This window comes from Lytechinus pictus, chromosome 18 (assembly GCF_037042905.1).
Source record: "Lytechinus pictus isolate F3 Inbred chromosome 18, Lp3.0, whole genome shotgun sequence".
Lineage (NCBI taxonomy): Eukaryota > Metazoa > Echinodermata > Echinoidea > Temnopleuroida > Toxopneustidae > Lytechinus > Lytechinus pictus.
In genome coordinates this window covers 1,842,074-1,861,950 of record NC_087262.1, presented here as the reverse complement: position 1 = coordinate 1,861,950, position 19,877 = coordinate 1,842,074, and the positions used below count along the sequence as shown (strand labels likewise).

The following is a 19,877-nucleotide window of genomic DNA, read 5'->3' as shown; positions in this document are numbered from 1 at the left end:
GTCTAAGATTAACCAATCATACACTATACCTTTAATATGCCAGGATAATATTTTGAGCAAATATCTCCTCAATTGCGCTGCATGGAGATCAATAAAAATAAAAAGCTGCTTCACTCAAATATGCGTTAAAATCTACTCCTAGGTCATTTGCATCATAAGTTCAGGCCCTTTCTTATTCTACTTGCTTGCTTGCTTCTCTATGTGTTTTTCTTCTCTCTTCTCTTCCTTTCCCTTCTCTTAGCCCTTTCTTTTTTAATTGTTGTTTACTCATGGTTTTAAAGTTATCCAGATTTCCGATAAAGGCACCTGCTTTCTGGGTTTTTAAGCATTCTTCCGTGAACAATTTATATACTATATTTTACATTCATTGTTTTCTCTACTATATTAATGATATTATTGATGTGTATATTATGCATAGAAATCGATAGTGTCAATTGGAATAAAATAGATGTTTAATTGAATTGAAATGAAGTTAAATAATACAACAAAAAACCTGCGACATTCCTTCAATTACTTTATTCATTTCAAATGAATGGGAGTACTGAGTATAGTAACATTTATTTGAGAATTGAAATTGATCATCAGAATTTGGAATGTAAACTTCGTTTGAAAATTATCACGAAATAGATATTTTCACTTCGAAATGTTTGTCGTATCACTGGGCCTATATTATCCAGTATCATTTTGATAGTTGTTATTTAGGTGGCGGAGATCATCATACTTATGGGGGGGGGGGACGACATGGAAATATTTACATTTTATGATGTTCAGTAATGAATACTGCTGTAAAAATGGGGGGGGGGGGCTTGGGGCCGTTGACCCCTAAACAAATTTCAAGATATAAAAAAAAGTTAGAAGAAGAAAAGGAGGAAATATTACACTTTCTGGATTATGTCATAATCTGTCAAAAAACATATCAGTGTATCTTTTTTGTGGTGTGGGTTGTACGAACTCATTTTTTACAGGTCCTTGCTATTGTATCTGGGACTTGTATTTTGTTTAGACTTGTTTCGATTGAGGCCCACTGGGTGGTGGGCGTGGTTCAGAGTTCGATATATCGGGGCGTGGTCACAAAAAAGCGCGAACATGTGAAAACAATCGAACGAGACGTACACATGTTGGCCTATCGACTCTATTTGACCTGACCTTCGATACTATTATCAATATGTTGCCATCTGTAGTGCCCCCGATTTCAGTTTTACAGGAAAGAAAACTGTAAGTAGCTAGTGTACCGGTGTGCTGGTAATTATTTAAAATTAAGCTGTAATTTAAGACCAAGTTTTAGTCGGTGTCGAAGATTGTGGACCCACGTATTGAACTTTTTGTCATGTTAATAATATCAGTGCAACGTACCGGTACGTCGTCGTTTGCAATTGCAACCTTGTTCATTGAATGAGTGCGGGTCGTTTGTCGTATGTTATGATGCCTGGTGGTCCCCAAGTCTGCGCACCTAACAATTTTAGTTAAGATTTAACATGAATTTCTTTTTATTTCACAAAATCTTTCAGTTGATAATGTGGCATAATCGTGATATAGTCCCCAAATCCAAAAATGGGGATTATTAGATTCGCACAGCTCGAGAACTTGCGAAATGATAACACACACAAATGAAACACACTTACACTTTGGTTCTCTCCCTATTATACTCGTGATACAGTCCCCACTCTGCGGGAAATCAAGTTTGATTTTCACGGCGGTGGGGACAGTTTCAACAGTATAGTATACTCGTGATACAGTCCCCGCGCTATGGGATACACAGTTCACTTTGCACGCAGTGGGGATAGCTCCAACAGTATATATACTCGTGATACCGTCCCCTCACAACATAAAATCGTGCTCGTTCGACAAGGGGATGGGGACAGTTTCCCAGTGCAACGTGACAAGGAAGACTCATTCAAAACCTTCGGGAATTATTATTATTATTATTGTCATCATCATATTATATTATCATTTTATCATTATTATTATTTTATCATAATTATTATTATTGTTATTTAATCATAATTATCATTATCATTATTATTTATTTTATCATTATTACTATCATCATGATAAATATTATTTGTTGTTGTTATTATTATCATCATAACAGTGATAATAGTATAATAAATTATTATATTATTATTATCATTATTATTCTTTATCATTGGAAATTTGCCCCTTCAATCCAGTCCGTTCCTTGTATTTCATTTAATTCCTTCAAATGAAATCACTGTATAGACTCATTCATAACTTTTGGGTATTATCGTAAATATTATCATCATTATTGTCATTATTTTTTATGGTATTTATTTATTATTTACCTAATATTGTTATCCTTATTTTTTGTTAACATTATTTATCTTTTATTTATTATTTTACAATAATTATTATTATTGTTATTATTCTCTATTATTAACATTATATTAACCTTTATCATAATTATCATCAACATCATTATTGTTATTAATCTTTATTATCATCATCCCCATCATTATACTATTGTTGTTATCATTACTTTATTTTCATTTCCGTCACATATTTGTATTGATTACTTTAATGTTTTGGGGTGACTCTTTCAATAATAACAACAACAAAAATGAAAATGATGCCAATGATGATAATAATTATGATAATAATTAATAACCAAACGTTATTATGAGTCTACAGTGATTTCATTTGAAGGAATTAAATGAAATACAAGGAACAGAATGGATGGAAGGGGCACATTTTCAATGATAAAGAATAATAATAATAATGATAATATAATAATTTATGATATTATCATTATCATTATAATAATAATAATAACAAAAATAATATAAAAAAATAATGATATATGATGATGATAGTAATAATAATAATGATATTAATAATGATAATAATAATAATGATAATAGCAATAATAATAATGATAATTATGATTAAATAACAATAATATTAATAATGATAATAACAATAATAATTATAATTATGATTAAATAACAATAATGATATAATGATAAAATGATAATAATGATAATATAATATGATAATGACAATAATAATAATAATTCCCGAAGGTTTTGAATGAGTCTTCCTTGTCACGTTGCACTGGGAAACTGTCCCCATCCCCTGTCCCCATCCCCTTGTCGAACGAGCACGATTTTATGTTGTGAGGGGACGGTATCACGAGTATATATACTGTTGGAGCTATCCCCACTGCGTGCAAAGTGAACTTGATTTCCCGTAGAGTGGGGACTGTATCACGAGTATATAATAGGGAGAGAATCCAGGCCAAGTGTGTGTTTCATTTGTATGTGTTATCATTTCGCAAGTTCTCGAGCTGTGGGAGAGTTGGGGACTGTGTTCTGGAGAAAGGAAGTGATTTTCATGCGTTCTGGTAGGTGTGATTCTAATAATCCCCATTTTTGGATTTGGGGACTATATCACGATTATGCCGATAATGTTCCTTACATCATTATGAGTTAGTGTGCCAAATATCTCGTAAAAATTTGGAAGAAAAATTATATGATTTTCTAGGAAAAAACCACTCACGCTATTAGTATTGCGAGGTTAGTATATTCTATACGAACCTCGCACAACCATCGTGTTTTTGTAGTGGATTTTAGAGTTGTCGTTGACATCGCTTCATAACGTGAATGATGTTAGCCGAAATCCATTCCGCTACACACCACTCCACCAGGGCTTTTTATGGTATAAAGCATTCCATTTTCAATTTTTAACATATCTTTTTAATTTAAAAGGACACAAAAAAGAGCAAAATCGCTTACCTCCGCCTGGAAAGTGGCTTCGCACGTCTCTTCCAAGGAAATAAAAAGAAGGTCGTTGGTGGCGCTAATACAGTTCACAACCTTAATTCAGCTTGGTGGATTTTTTTAAAACTATATTCATGATTTATTGTATGCGCAATTCCAATAATTGTTTAATAAAATAGAGACCCCAATAAATGCAATAACTTAAAAAACATACTTTTTTATCATTTTTGCTGACGATAATACTTTTTGGAAAATATTCAAAACGATGACAAATTAAACAAAAAATATAGAAAATTCTATGTACCTTGAACAAAGCCCCGCAAGTGCTACCGTTCGTTTGTCAATTAACGTTCCACCAAAGTCTTTACTGTAAAAAGATAAAACACTTTGCCGACTTTGCGTAACACTTTGCATCGATTTACGTGTAAGATAATTTTTGTGTCTAGTTTTTCCCTTGTAGTGTCTTTGATATGAAGATAAATCGCGCGCCCTCTTTCGCTCATTAGACTAAAAATTTGAGAGCTAGAAAGGTGACTTTCGTATTTTGTCTACGAGAAGAAAAATCAACGCTTAAATGACGCATTTTGAGGGATATTCATCAAATTATGAGGAATTGACTTCACATCGTTTGGTAAGTTTCGTAGGAGGACTTCATTATGTAAGTCCTCGTATTCATTTTTCGGAAAATAACGTTATTTGTTGAATGCGCCGCGCCTTCAATTATTCTGTAGTCGGCGGCAGAGATGTAGCCATGGGTGGGAAAAAACCTCAGGCAGTCATTTTCAATTTCAGATTTAAAAAAATGGTGCCACCATTTTGAATGCATAGCCAGGTATACACTCTTATATAGTATGATCTCGATACTGTTTACGACTTAAAACTCGAATTAGGACTAGGTCTAGGAGTGCTGGTAATACCTACCCAGTATATTCAAGATTTATTTGGGATTTTTTTTTCTCCATAGGAAACAGAAATTATGGCTTGAAAAGATCAAGAAACTGGAGGAGAAGGAGATCTGGTTGAAAGAGCACCCTCTTATACCAGATTACAAACCAAGGTTGGTAAGACAAACTTTTTTTTTTTCGCCGTTATAATATTGAATACATCAAATATTACAACAGATACATTTTATTCTGCATCCATGTACCGGAAGAAAGTAAAGTTGATGATCTCTGACTTTAACGGAAGAAGGATACAAGAGAGAGATTATGTAGAAAGGTAACAGAAGTGTTGATGCATCTATCATTCCCACAAGCAGACATGTTGGAAGAAAAACAATGAAAACCTGTGCATCAAATAGTAATAAATCAATATGGTCTTATGCACAGGTTTCTGGTTGTGACATCATCTGAGAACCCTCTATTTTTGGCTGCTTATGAATATCAATGAAGTACAAAGTTTTACCTCTAAATTTGACATAACATATTAATTTAAACTGACATATAAATTTTATATTCTGGAAGAGTTTCAGAATAATTGTTATGGTATTTTGTTTCATTGTTTCATCGTTGATAACGTACCTCACCTCCGTCACCTGGTAGTTGTTTCATAAAGCTATTTGTAAGTAATGAGTGACTTTACAAACGACCGGTGATCCTTTCTCAGGTGCTAAATCACTATTGTAGGGTTGAAGAAAATTATATGTTTGGAGTTGAAAATGAATGAAGTTCTAAATCATCAAACTGAAGGGGAATGAAGCAGACGCAAAATGAAGAGAACTTAAACCAAAGGAGTCTGGTTGTACACTCTTTAATATCTGGGCTATTTTGCCTCAGCTTAACTTTGGATCAAAGTATAATTTACATAAATATTTAAATTAGAAATAACAACCAATCAAACTAAAGAAAATGGAAGGATCGAACTAAAATGTAAGAACCCAATTCATAAGATAAACCAATAAGGAATGAGATGAGATGACAAAGATGTCTGGTGATAATGTAATAATGGAAGTAGAAACTAAGGAGTCAGGTGAGGGATGGAATGAGTGGAACACCTGAAGAGAGAATAGAGAAGGAATGAAGATGACAAGAGAAACACAGGAAAGGTATTCAGAGTAGAATGAATGAATGACAACTGAATATCATTAAACTCAAATAACCTAAGTCCAGACTGCAAGGGCAGTACTGAAAAGAAATGCAAATGAACTAAAGTCTAGACAGAACAGAAATGTAAAACACCTGAAGAAAACACAAGTCAAAGGAAATAAACAAAATAGGTAAATGGCAAATTAACAATCCTACACTATCATCAATGAAACTCTGGTATATATCATTAACCACAAGAAAGAATCACCAGTCGTTCGTAAAATCGCTCATAACCTGCAAACAAGCTTTATGAAACACTCACCTGTTGAATTTAACTGTACGTAGTACTTTCTTCATTTTGTATTGATATGGAAATAGATGAATTATCTCTTCTTATTTTCATTGGGTAGACTTACAGAGCCATCACCATTCTGGTTGGTGTTTTTCAGGCAGAAGCAAGCTTTTGAATGTACAACTGCTCATCCTCAGGTAAAGAACCTAATCCAGGATTTAAAGGAGAATGAAACTCTTGGAGCAAGTTAGCTTTTGTGAAAGCAGAAAAATCAAAGAATAAGATCAACAAAAGTTTGAGTAAAATAGGACTAGCAATAGGAGAGTTATGAGCATTTGAATGTCGAGATCACTACTGCTATGGAGATCCTCCCATTGGCAATGCGACCAAGATCTATGATGTCACAGATGAACAACTCTCCCCTTTTGGACACTGAAAATATACCCCAAAACATCTCTTTTTGCTCATTCTAATCATATGACAAACGATTCATCAATGATATAATGTTGTGAAACCTCTGTACTTGTCCTCTCATAAGGAGAACACCTCACCTTGTGTTAGACTCTATAAAAGTGAGAATATAAGTGAAATAAGTACTAAAGTAATGAGGGAGTTGTACGTGTGTGACATCACAGATCTTGGTCGCATTGCCAATGGGAGGATCTACATGGCATTAGTGATCTCAATATTCAAATGCTCATAACTTTCTTATTATTCATTCAATCTTCCTCAAACTTTCAACAATATGTTTCTTTGATTTTTCTATTTGATATGGATTCAGCTGGTTTCAAGGGTTTCATTCTCCTTTAAATTTTATTTTTTTGGGGGGATGGTTTAGTGCGGTGGTAGGTGGTGGTAGTATACATGTAATAGTTGCATAAAGCCGTATTAAAAATATACATGTTTAGCATCTTTGCTTGTTTACTTTGGAAACCCGCCTCTTGAGTACTATTTTTGTTTTGTGTACCGGTAGTTTTTAATTATTTTTTTGTAAAAATTAAAATTATTTTTTAAGGGAGAATGATATTCATGAATTCTTAAGTCCAACTGATCACTTGAAATAAGACAAATGCTCACCCAAGTCCGCAATTTTCAGACCAGATTATGGAAAACATACATGTATGCCATATGGGGAAACATTGTGGTGTAGCGGTTTGGACTCTCGCCTTGCATTCACTGGGTTGTGTATTCGAATCTCACCGTGTCCTTTGGCAAGGAGTCAATCTACAATTTGCCACTCTCCTTCCAGGTGTTAAATGGGTACCCGGTAGGATGTGAAAGCCTGTGTTAGTATGCCTAGCAATTGAGTCTTGGAACTCTTGTTGGAATGCCTCCCAGGGAGTGGAGAAAGTGCATACATTGTGTGCAGGCATGCCAGGATCCACTGACTGGGATAATACTTACAATGTAAAGCGCTTAAAAAACAAAGTGTATATTAAGTGCTATATAAATGTAAATTTTTATTATTTTATACCTCTTCAAAGTCTGATTATCCAAGTCAAACAGATTTCTAGATTCGACTTATGCTGCAGTCACATTCCCCCTACGGTGCTGCACGGTGAGTCAAAAACAGCCGTTTTATGGATTTCTATGTGAACCACATACAGGAAGCTGGTACAAAAATGATAAAAACAGCTGTTTCAACTCGCCGTACGGCCATCGTAGGGGAAATGTGACTGTTCCATAAAGTAGGCGGAGTTACCTGTGTTATTGTTCTTTGAAATATTATTCCAGGACGTACACACCTTTGCTTTTGAGCCTGAAAACCTGAAGAATTCGACTGGGAAGGGTCTTCGAAAGTATCTTGTGACTAGCTACGCCCAGCTTTGGCACACCATCAAATCATTGGCCCACAGTGAGCGTTATGGTTCATTCTACGAGGTCATCCCTGAAGCTGCAGCGTGTAAGCTTTATTTTGATCTTGAATTTAGAAGAGATTTGAACTCTGATGCTGACGGTGAAGCTATGGTACAGATACTGATCAAGGTTAGTGATAAAACGATGGTAACTTGCTGATTGGTCTACGCACACTTTATCTACATTGTTATTATGTACAAAATGTGCATCGCTCATGGTTTTCTACCATGGTACAATCGAAACATCTTTCTAGAATACGGACCAATGAGGATTAGAGTATGTGGGTATTTAGAGTAGACCAAATGTAGTGTAGAGCCATGGTCGTATGCAGCAGGGGGACAGGAGGGGTGGTTGTCCCCCCCCCCCCAAAAAAAAAAGTGTGCATGAAATCTAGTTCTACTTTAGATTAAGCAAAATCGCCCCGATGACAAGCTTGGTCACTTTGCTCCTCGAGTTTCTTTTTAAAAATCTGTATACGGCCATTGTAGAACAAACGATCAATAAGACCAAATAGATAGTAGACCAAGTGGGTTTAGCCCAGTGGTATTAGACTCTGAAAATAGACCAACTGCTCAGATTCCAGCAGTCTAGATATTGGTCGCAGTCGCAATTATTACATAATACTTGTATCTGTACTTGTGATCATACAAAAATAATCTTTTAAACCATCTGTTTCTTTGAGATATATCTGTCTACCAAATATGAACGAAAATACCACTGTCCAAGAGTGAGCATTTTTGTGAAAACCAATCAATTGTATTTATCTTGTTACCATGGCAACAGCACTAAATAATACATGGACATGTATACCATTATGGGGGGGGGGGTTAACAAAGTGTTAATTAAAAAATGGTGATCATTTACATCTCGTGTTCAGGCCCCTGTAATGCAAAATGATTTTATTGTATTGAGTGTTTTATGTGCATGGAGAAAATTTGACTCAATTTGACTTCTTACCCTATTCAGCTGTTATCTCCTTTTTTTTCTGTTTAATTCCTGCTTGTTTATATCGTTCACAGTTAGTATGCTTTGAACTTCAACAATTTTATGGGATCCATTGCAGTGAAAGTCATGTGATCAACTTGGATGCCAGTACAGGGTCAAAGTTCAGTCGTCACCTGATCTTCATCATACCTGGTGCAATCTTCAAAGACAACCTACATACAGGTGATGATAAGTTAGACATATGTTTCATAAATACTTCTCGTAATACCAACCAAATGCACAATTTCTACCGTGTGAGTAAAAAAACTTGACACCTCACAAACCCCCAATTGAAGAAAATATATGTCACAAACGCATAATAATTATATATAGCTGGAAAGAGTATCTTCTTCCACATAATTTGATACCGTATTTATGTTGTAAGTCTTCACGCTTGGATAATCAGAAGGTATTCTTGGCAGGGATGTAAATTTTGATTTGCGCCAAAGTAAGGCATGACAGAAAAGATTGAATCCAGATGCCAATGTCATGCTCCTACATGAGTTAGTAAACATATTTGCAAAACGCTTTTCAATGAAATTAACTTTAGAATTGATACTACAAAGTGTTTATAACGTAAAATTGTAAATTATTGAAAAGGTGTTTTGAACTGGATTTTGATACAACCCTTGTAGGATTATGACACCATTGACATCTGGATTCATTCAAAGGTTTCCTGCATCTGAGAAAACTTTTTCTTTCACAATTTATTTGCAAACCTATCTCAAAAGCTCCATCCTAAGGCCCATTTTTACCTAATGTAAAATAATGTGACCCATTATGTTTGGGTGGTGAAAGTTTTTGTTGCTAACTTGTATGGGATATATGGCCCTTTTACTTCTAAACATCATATTTTTGAGAGAATATGTGGAACTTACAACCAATCTTATAATGGGCAATATCTCTCTCTTTTTCAGGAAATTTTGTGCAATACCTATGCAGAAGAATAAAATCTTACTGTAGTCATCTAGAACAGTTTTCAAATGGCTCACCAAATCCAAGCAAAGGAGCTACTGGTCATCTTGGATGTAATGAAAATGGTAAGTGAGTGAGTGTGCTAGGTGGGTGTTTCGTGAAGCTGTTTGTAAGTAATGAACGACTTTATGCACAACTGGGGCAATGTCATAAGGCTGCTCAGAAGTTACACACAACTTTGCATGTGACTGGTAACCCTTCCTTGTGGTTTTAACTGGTATGTAAAAATATCAACACATTTAAAATACTCCTCACTTGGAAAGTGTTAAATGGTATGGCACCAAAATATTTACAAGACCTTGTCATGCCTTATACACCAGCTCGTTGCCTGAGATTATCACACCATCATCTTCTTAACTCATTGAGTGTTTCGTGCACGCTACGTATCCTACTATAACATGCCACACTCTTGCTCGCACGCCTACTATTGATTGCTTTGTGCTTGCATTGTTTTCTACCCTCGCCTGCTTCGTGCATGACTGCGCACATTCGGAATTACAATCATTGTTACGCCGTTTTGCATTGTATTGCGCATCGCATGCACGCCGTAATTAGCATTATTGTGTGCAGTGCGAACTCTGCTTTCTGACAGATCAACTTACTCACGCGGTGTACATTCGACTTTTTCGAGTATTTCTACATTTTTTACAAGATATGGCTCCGCCTCCGAGAGGGAAGAGACCCAGGTTTTTTTATCCATACATAACACTCCACAAAATGGAACTACTTGATACAACTCATATTTTAGCGGTAAAGATAATAACCAATCCATATAATGAGGACACCATTATAAGGGGTATGAAATTTCCTACAACTTTACTACACAATATTTTGTGGATAAACTAATCGTTAGAGAGTTACAAGCAATTGTAATCATGACTATTGAAAGGAGTGAATACGACTCGCGATCCCAAAATCAATGTGGCACAGGGGGGTTTTGTGGCTGGCACAGGGGATTAGCATCGGATTAGCACTGGCGTTGGGTTAGTAGTGTGTATGGCATGTTAAGAGTTAAGACTCCCAAAACATGTGTAGCATGTGAGCTTTCTCTGCCTCAGCACCTTTTCTCTGGAATAATTTGCCGTTGAATTTAAGAATTATATTATCACTGGAGACCTTCAAATCTAAACTGAAGTCTTATCTTTTCCAACAGTATTAGTTATTGTCTTTTTGACACTCATCCAAACTCTCTCATTTTTCCTTTTCTTGTGCACTCCAGGATAGAATATGTAGATAGATGGTGCTATATAAATGCCTATTACTTTTAAATGGTAAACCAAAAGTTTTCATTATTGTTGATTTTACTCCCAAGCAAGGGTCATCTGTTGTTCATAAAATGCTTCACAACTTACAAATAACTTTATGAAACATCACCCAAGTCATCGACTTTGATTGCCCAACTGGGCAATCTCTGAAAACTAAACTCAAATCAAAATCCCTATCCTCAAAATTTTTTCTGAAATCGAACCTCATCATGACACTTAAAGGGGAATCCAGCCTTGGCCATTAAATGTTGTGTTGGGAAGGAGAAAAATAAATAAAACGGAATGGTGAAAGTTTGAAAGAAATCGGACAAGCAATAAGAAAGTTATAGCTGATTTGAAAATGAGATCACTAATACTATGTAGATTTCAAATTGGCAACTGGGTAAGTAAATTATGACAAGGGGCAAGGACAAATTTCTCATAGGCCATGTACTTTATTATCAGGGATTTGTGGTTTTCTCCTAAGTACCCATTCCCCTGGGGCAGTAATCTAAATATAACCCTTGTAGTATATTGTTTTAAATCCTCATGAAAGAAAAATATAATTCGAAATAAAACTTTTGGGAAAAATTACATTTTAGCCATAATATGTATTGGAGTACATGGAAGAGTAGTCCTTGCCTTACATCACTATGACATCCCATATGCGGCCAATTTGAAGTCTCCATGGGTATAGTGATTACCAATATTTACAACTTTTAAAAATTCATAACTTTCTTGCTGTTTGTCCAACATTGTTCAAACTTTCACCTATCAACTTGTCTGATTTTTATTTTCCTTATAAAAACAAGTTTTTATTTGGGTTGGATTCCCCTTTAACGTACGTCTTCAGAGAGATTACGAGAACAATTGTCAAAGTGCCAATTTGTATTTAATGTGATGGCCATGCTTGTCATATATTGGGTTGGACATTAGGAAATTGTACTCGATCAACACAATTTCCAAAGAACTCAGTTCTCAATGATTTTGGGGGTTGAAGTTTCATTTTAATGATGTATTTCACAGCAGTATAGTTCATAGCAATGGCAAATTCATAAACAGTTTAGTTAATGAAAGGCCAATTCCATAAAATGTGTACATCAGACCCCCTATATGTGGGACCTACATGAAATTTTCTGTCTCTGATTTCTTGTTCTTTTGACAATCAGTAATGCTCTCAAATGACCATGAATTGCTCAGTTTATGAAGTGAAGTAAGACTTGAGAAAAATGGGGGTCGGACATACAAAAAGGTTGATCATTTTATGGAGTTGCTCAAAAGTTACAGTTTGGGAAAGAAAGTGCAACTGTAGAAAGTTAGCAAAAAATTGCAAAAGTTTTATTTGATAGGCCAGTAATTGCTACTAAACTTGTAAATAATTTCTCTTCAACTGATGTAGGATCATCATGTAGTGACGACCAAGAACCGCCATCAAAGAAAATGAGAGGAGAGATATCAGATGATGAGAGCAGTAGCCATGGTAACCAGAGGCTAGGCCAGGCAGCCAATAAAGATAGTGATAGAAAAGAATTCCCTGAGAAAGACAAGTTGAAGAATCTTTACATCAATGTAAACGATGGAGGAAAAGAGTTGTTTATTGATACAGGTAAGCTAAGAGGAAAAATTCACTAGAGTTCAATTTGATTTAACAAATAAAATGACACATACAGAGCTAAGTAACTATATATCATCAAAGACGCAGCAAAAAGGAAATTGGGTAAACCTATATGAATTAAAAGTTTATATCATAATGCAAATTTTATACATTTTCAACACTTACCAGCTGAATATTTTGCTTGAGAATAACTCATATTAGTGGGTTCTGAATAGGCTTTATTGTGCTTATTATTTATTATTATTATTTATTTGGCCATAAAAAACATACAAAAATTGTAAAATGTAAATACAAATATTCAATTTGAAATTGAATAATTAAATATGAAGTGTAGAAATGAAAGCAAAGAAGAAAAGAGTAAGAAAATGGTTTTTCCATGGGCCAGGGCTCGCAAAAGTAAAATTCAATACTATTGCCCAGAGGCATGCGAGCCCTAATAGAAAACCATTGAGAGAGTATTGCACATCCCGGTATATAAAATTACAAATTATTAAAATTCAAATAAAACACATTCAACAAACATTATTAACATGTATGTAACGCCAGGCAAGATAAAGAAATTTAGAGCGGTATTGGGAAGAATTTGAATACCCATGCCGGACTGACTAAAGAATTTGTGAATGTTACATACATGTAGAACAAAAATGATTTAAATTTGTGTAAGGTACTAGAGCCTGAAAAGCAGAATTAGGTGATGTCATACTGTGTCAGAAGAGTTTGAATTACACTGGTTTGTACACATAAATTTTTGTTTGTTTTGTATTCCAGATTTTTCATCAAGTTAAGATTTTTTTTCAAATCATCACATGCCTTGCAGTGACTATGCATAAAACTTGCATTATTGTGCTTTGTAGCTTATGTAGTTTTGATTTGATTTCACTTTTAACTGTTTTGAAGTTTTAGATAGTTTTATTTGCTGGTGGGTTGAAACCTTGTATCTCTAAAGTTTATAAGCATTTAGACAGTTCAGAGAAGGTTGTATTTCAGGATTATAAATATGGTGGCAACATCATATTGTCTGATAACAGTTCACTTATTCTTGTGTTAAACTCTTCCTAGATCAAAAGAAAATGATTGCCACTAAAATATGTCTCATTTAAAAATTAAAGCTTTTTTTGAGCTCTCTCAATTATTTTATTTTTTATTTTTTATTTTTTTGAATTTTGAATTTTTTATGTTTTATTAGCCCAGCAATGACATGACTTTCATTTGTGTTTGCCAGCTGTGTATACACGCAACAGGAATTTTCGCCTCTTCAAGTGCGTCAAGCTGGGAAAGTCAAATCCTCTCTTGGTTGCCAAGGACAACAGATACCAAATGAAGACAAATTCCAAGAAGAAATCTCCAAGATCAGGAGGAGATGACTATCATTTCTTCCTCGATTCGATCATTACACATGTCAAGTGAGTGGCTTTCTTCTCAATAAGTCTTTGATTTCCATTTTAGATTTCAATTTTTATTTTACTTTATAATTTTTTCATTCTATTCTATTTGATATGATTTTATTTTGTTTACCTTTCTAATATTTATTTTTTGTATTTATTCAATTTATTTTATTTATGTGTTATTATTTTTTATCTTCATTCATTTTTCATTTATTTTTTTACTTATTTTATTATTATTTTTTTTGGAGGGGGGGGGGGGGGGGTCATGTTCTCTATGTTTGTTTGGAGTGCATGCAAGAATGCCTCACATCTGCTGTTGAAAAGGCACTTCTAGATTCGGTGAACAAGAATGGGGTGATGCTGACCAGGGCGTATGTCAATGCGCCTGTTGCGTCATCTCCCCACATTGAAACTCTGCTGAAAAGCTTTTACTTATTGGTTATCACGTTTCGTCCATCTCGAGAGGAGTGTGATGTCATAGATAACACAGGGTGAAAGTGGGTTATTGGGTGGAAGGTGATAAGCAAGATTTGTTGATGTTGACATAAGCCAGTGCGTAATGTTTATTTAAATCAATCTTTCTGTAAACCCCTTTTTTCACTCTTTCTCGTTTTCCTTTTCTCCTAATCTCTCTCACTCACACTATCTCTCCCCCTCCCATTATCTCTCTCCCTCCCTTTATCTCTCTCACTATCACCCCCCCCCCTTCCCTCGTTGTCTCTCTCATATTAGGTTTGCACCACATACCAAAGTGTTAACCTGTGTTGGCGCTGAAGGCTCAGGCAGAGGATTCAGACGCAAGGTTAACTACGACGGTAGCAATGCATCGAAGAGAGAAGGTGAGAATAGTTATTTTGAGTTTACTCAACATTTCATCTGTTTGGAAGCTTTGACAAAAAGGAGATCCTTAGTCAAATCAGAGTTGGGTACAAAAATGGAATTGCGACATGTTCAAGGAGGAATCTTTGTTTCACATTGTAATGAAGTCTGAAGAGAACTATAGAATGTACCATATTTCATGAAATAAAAGATGAAATTCAAAAGAAGTGGTGAGTAAATGACATAATAGTTTTCTCATTTGCATACTGATCAAGATGTACCTTTAACTGTTTTGAGAAATTAAGTGAAAATTCCAAATAACATAACTTTTTTTATTATACATCCAATTTTGATGAAATTTTTAGAATTGATCTTGTAAGACTTTTCTCTTGTTATTCAAATCAACTTTTTGTTGGGGTGGACTAGTCCTTACGGGATCAGGGCAGTTGTAAATATCAAATTGAATTCTTTATGATTCTATTCATTTTCCACAGAGCGTGCAGAGAAAGTTGAGGGGTACCAGTCATCCCCCTTTCCAGAGATTGATTCCTACATCAGGAAATACTGCATCTCAAAAGGGGGCGTGGCAGGGGAGATCAGGAGATGGACCTATTTCTCCGAGGCTCAGCTCTTGGTCTATGACATCATCCAGAACAGGTGGTGTGAGAATATCGGCAGACAGCATAGGAGCAATAATATCATGTAAGCAACAATTTTACCACGTACCTTTATTTTTTATTTCATGACATTTACTCCAGCAACAACTGCTCTGACGGAAAATCTGCAAGTTAACCCTATCTTAACTTGGCTATTTCAGACCAACATATACGGGGGTTGATTGCACGATCGCTTCGAAAACTTGCAGGCGCGTAGAGCCGGATGTAAACTACAAGACTGTATAGTAAAATTTTCAAAAAATTAATTGCTTATATTTATTTATTAATTAATTATGCAAATAAGGAATTGGAATGTTCATATCAAATGAGCTGGATCATGTAATGTCTGTCAGGCTTTATTAACACCCTCCTCCTGCAAACCTTTACTCTAGACTCGTATTTCAGAAATGTTTTAACCAGTTTCCAATCATTTTCTTTCCAGGATCTTGGTGGACTTGAGACGAGGCGTATACTACCAGAAGTGCCACGACCAAACCTGCCGAGCACAGAACTTCAAATCAGATGAACTTCCGATACCACCAGAATTCCTCCCATCATTCACCGAGTGGGACGAGGAAGAATTGATCAATGTTTCCATTCAAGTAGAAGAAGATGCAAGGTCCAACGATATGAATCTGAGCACTTCTTTCTCTGACTTTGATAGTTTTCTAGACGATGGTGCCGATGAGGAGTTGATGAAGCTCGGGGAGAGGTTGGATCCTGCGGAATCTGGTGATAATGGCTCTTCTTCAAAACAAGCAATGAAAAGCAAAACAAGGAGTGATGCTGCCTCAGCTAGAGATCCAGAGGAGCGGATCAGGTTTGCAGAGAGGTTAGATAGTTATAGGGCTTCAGTTGAAGATTTAGGACCACATAGAGAAGATAATGAGGTTAGGAGAACTTTGGGGAAGGGTGATGATGGTTGGGAGGATGGTATCACTGATGATGAACTGTTGAGGAGTCTTCAGGACTGATCAAGACTTTGAGGGAAGGATACCAATGTTTGGGAGGAGGGTATCACTGATGATGAACTGATGAGGAGTCTTCAGGGATGTTTGGGAGCAGGGTATCACTGATGAGGCAAAAACATCCAGACATGATCCAAGACAGATACACTTGTACCCAGAATTAGCCAAACCTTGAAGAAGTACTCTCCCAGAAAGTGCACATGCTGTCCTATAGAGGGTTGTGTTGTGTCGTGTGCTGCCAGAGCTTCAGGTGGTGTTGTGATCCTGTATTCTTGGTGTACTACAGTGTGCTAGGTGTGTTGTGCAAGAACCAAGGCAAGACATGTCTCAAGACACTTAAGTAAAGCAATGAGAATAACTTGTCAAAGTTGAGCTCTTCTTCAATTTCTCACTGATGTCTCAGCTTCCGAGACACAAGACAATTTCCTTGAGACAGAGACCAAGATACGATCACTGTCTCAAGACTGTCTGAAGCAGATCAATCCATGTCCCAAACGTCTTCCAACTTCAGTATAATTTTAATGGGCCCTTCTTTCATGGTTCTATGCTGTTTGCTAAGATGTAGTTAAATCTTTCTACATTTGTTGACAATTTATCAATTTTTGTCTCGCCTGCATAGCAGAGCGAGACTATAGGCGCTGCTTTTCCAACGGCGGCGTCGTCAACATTGAAATCTTAACCAAGGTTAAGTTTTTGAAATGTCATCATAGAAAGTATATGGGCCTAGTTCATGAAAACTTGGACATAAGGGTAATCAAGTATTACTGAACATCCTGCCTGAGTTTCAGGTCACACGACTAAGGTCAAAGGTCATTTAGGGTCAATGAACTTAGACCATGTTGGGCGAATCAATATCGAAATTTTAACCAAGGTTAAGTTTTTGAAATGTTGTCATAACTTTGAAAGTATATGGACCTAGTTCATAAAACTTAGACATAAGGGTAATAGTGTATCACTAAAGATCCTGCTTGAGTTTCAGGTCACATGATGAAGGTCAAAGGTCACTTAGGGTCAACAAACTTTGGCCATGTTGGGGTTATTTGAGGAATTATCATCATAACTTTAAAACTTTATGGATCTAGTTCATGAAGCTTGGACATAAGAGCAACCATGTATCCCTGAATATCATGTGTGAGTTTCAGGTCACATGACCAAGGTCAAAGGTCACTTAGGGTCAACGAACTTTGGCCATATTGGGGGTATAGGAGGAATTGTCATCATAAATTTGAAATTTTATGGATCTAGTTCATGAAACGTGGACATAAGAGCAATCAAGTATCCTTGAATATCCTGTGCTAGTGTCAGGTCACACGACCAAGGTCAAAGGTCATCTAGGGTCATCATACTTTGGTAATGTTGAGGTTATTTGTGGAATTGTCATCTTAACTTTAAAAGTCTATGGATCTAGTTCATGAAATTTGGACATAAGAGCAGCAATGTATCCCTGAATACCCTGTGTGTGTTTCAGGAACATGGCCAAGATCAAAGGTCATTTGAAGGTCAATGAACTCTGGCCGTGTTGGGAGTATGTGTTGAATTGGCATCATAATTTAGGAAGTTTATGGATCTAGCTCATGAAACATCGACAGAAGGGTAATCAAGTATGAATGATTGTTTTGCACATGTCTTAGGTCACATGATCATGATCAAATGTCATTTTGGGTCATTGGACATAATATTTTATTATCATGTTAGTGTTTTCTTCTGTGAATAATTATTCATAAGCTGTTTTCAATTCTTCATTTCTACTTCAAGTCATGATAATTCTAGAGCATTACAATATTTTATATGAAATAAATGGACAGTGATTTTCCGTTTTACCGGTAAATAAAACAAAATTCTGTTTGGTTCGTATACTTTTCATTTAAAAATTCATGGAATTCACCTTTGCAAAACGGAATTCAGGTTTTTGCTTTGTACATTTTCAGTGACAAAACAGAATTTCCATTTTTAGATCCAAGTTGAAATGGAATTACAGATTTTCAGAAACGGAAAAGACCATTTTTTAAAATGGAAAATCACTGTCTCTAGAATAGAAATCAGAAGCAAATCATTTCAGGAAATTCCCACTTTTTTGGGTAGGATATACATATTCTATTGAATTTTAGATATGTAAATTAGTGGTATTGGTATTGGTGGTGATTTTTTTACCTGATTGCTAAGAAAGCATGAATGCTTGTAAGCAAGCAACCAGAGGACCGACGGCGTAAGGTCCTCTCTGAAGGACCTGGTACTGAGGATTAATGCCTTACCAAAGGGCACTAGCGCACCAAGTGAGAATCGAACCCGGGTCACCGGAATACGAGTCCCCCGCTCTACCGACTGAGCTATCTTGCCTCCTGACTTTCTCTGTGATTGTGTTCATGAGAAAACATCAGTACTGGGCCCCCATAACACAAAGGTTAGGGATTAATCTTAATTTGAAAGAGCAATTTGTTCCTAGTCAGTCTACTGAGCGAAATGTGCATGCAATGGTGATCTTGACAGGCCACTTCATTTAGCGATTAACCGCTAACCTTTATGTTACGGGCCCAGAAGTGTGAATCGGTACCAGTTGATGAAAAGGGTTCTCTGAGGGGGTTATACATGTAGTACCAAGCAGCCTCCGTGGATAAGGGTTGTTTGCAATCAAAACCAGGTCTCATTCCCTCTCGCTTTTGTAAAAGGATTTTGTACAGAACCTTCTCTATGCCGATGGCACCAAAACTATGCCATCATTATCTAAGTGTGTTTATTGCTGTTATCAAACTATTCACTAAAATCAGATTGAAAAGGAAAAATGGTTCTAGATTTAAGACTGGGAGCATTTAAACTGAAATAGGAAAATGATCTGAAATCTTTAATATTTGTGAACAGATTCTTTATATACTCTGACTAAAGGGGAATGGGTATTCCTTGTGTGGATAAAAAACACAAAATGCTTATTTGAAAAACTAGTCATATCAAAGTAACTGCAGTTTTCGTAGAAAGAAACATTAATTTTAAACCCAATTTCTTCTCTCTTTAATGTATTATAAAATTTGGATGAAAGAATTTTCATTTTGAAATGACCACATAAATTCAAGGCTGAAATGCCTCATGCATACATAATAACCACCTCTCCTCCGCGCAAGAAAGGGGCTAGATGTTTAGTATTGATTCCGCAGTATTATACACTGTTGGTAAATGTTGTAAATGTTATGTAATTATTTATTAATGTGTTCTCGGTTGTAAGAATAATTCATATGCACAATGTTTATATTTTATTTGTATAGATCCAAAATGTATTTCTTTGATTTTTAAAAGAATTATGCAATATAGAATTATACAAATTTATTTTTT

General features: G+C 35.6%; 1 protein-coding gene across 2 annotated transcripts in view; it reads left to right on the top strand.

Annotated features, from left to right (window-relative positions):
* Positions 1-19,877, top strand: part of LOC129281259 (DNA-directed primase/polymerase protein-like) — a 23,608-nt gene extending 3,731 nt beyond the window's left edge. Inside the window, exons 1-11 of one of the 2 annotated variants that reach the window (XM_054917200.2) lie at positions 1,071-1,215; positions 4,702-4,794; positions 6,172-6,250; positions 7,788-8,039; positions 8,930-9,077; positions 9,812-9,934; positions 12,513-12,719; positions 13,951-14,131; positions 14,846-14,952; positions 15,427-15,634; positions 16,031-19,877. In XM_054917200.2, coding sequence (XP_054773175.2) covers positions 1,166-1,215; positions 4,702-4,794; positions 6,172-6,250; positions 7,788-8,039; positions 8,930-9,077; positions 9,812-9,934; positions 12,513-12,719; positions 13,951-14,131; positions 14,846-14,952; positions 15,427-15,634; positions 16,031-16,562 — 1,980 coding nt within the window. In that variant the 5' untranslated portion in view covers positions 1,071-1,165 and the 3' untranslated portion in view covers positions 16,563-19,877. Of the gene's footprint in view, positions 1-1,070; positions 1,216-4,701; positions 4,795-6,171; positions 6,251-7,787; positions 8,040-8,929; positions 9,078-9,811; positions 9,935-12,512; positions 12,720-13,950; positions 14,132-14,845; positions 14,953-15,426; positions 15,635-16,030 lie in introns of those variants that run through there. The other variant, XM_064112992.1, reaches the window with a different exon arrangement.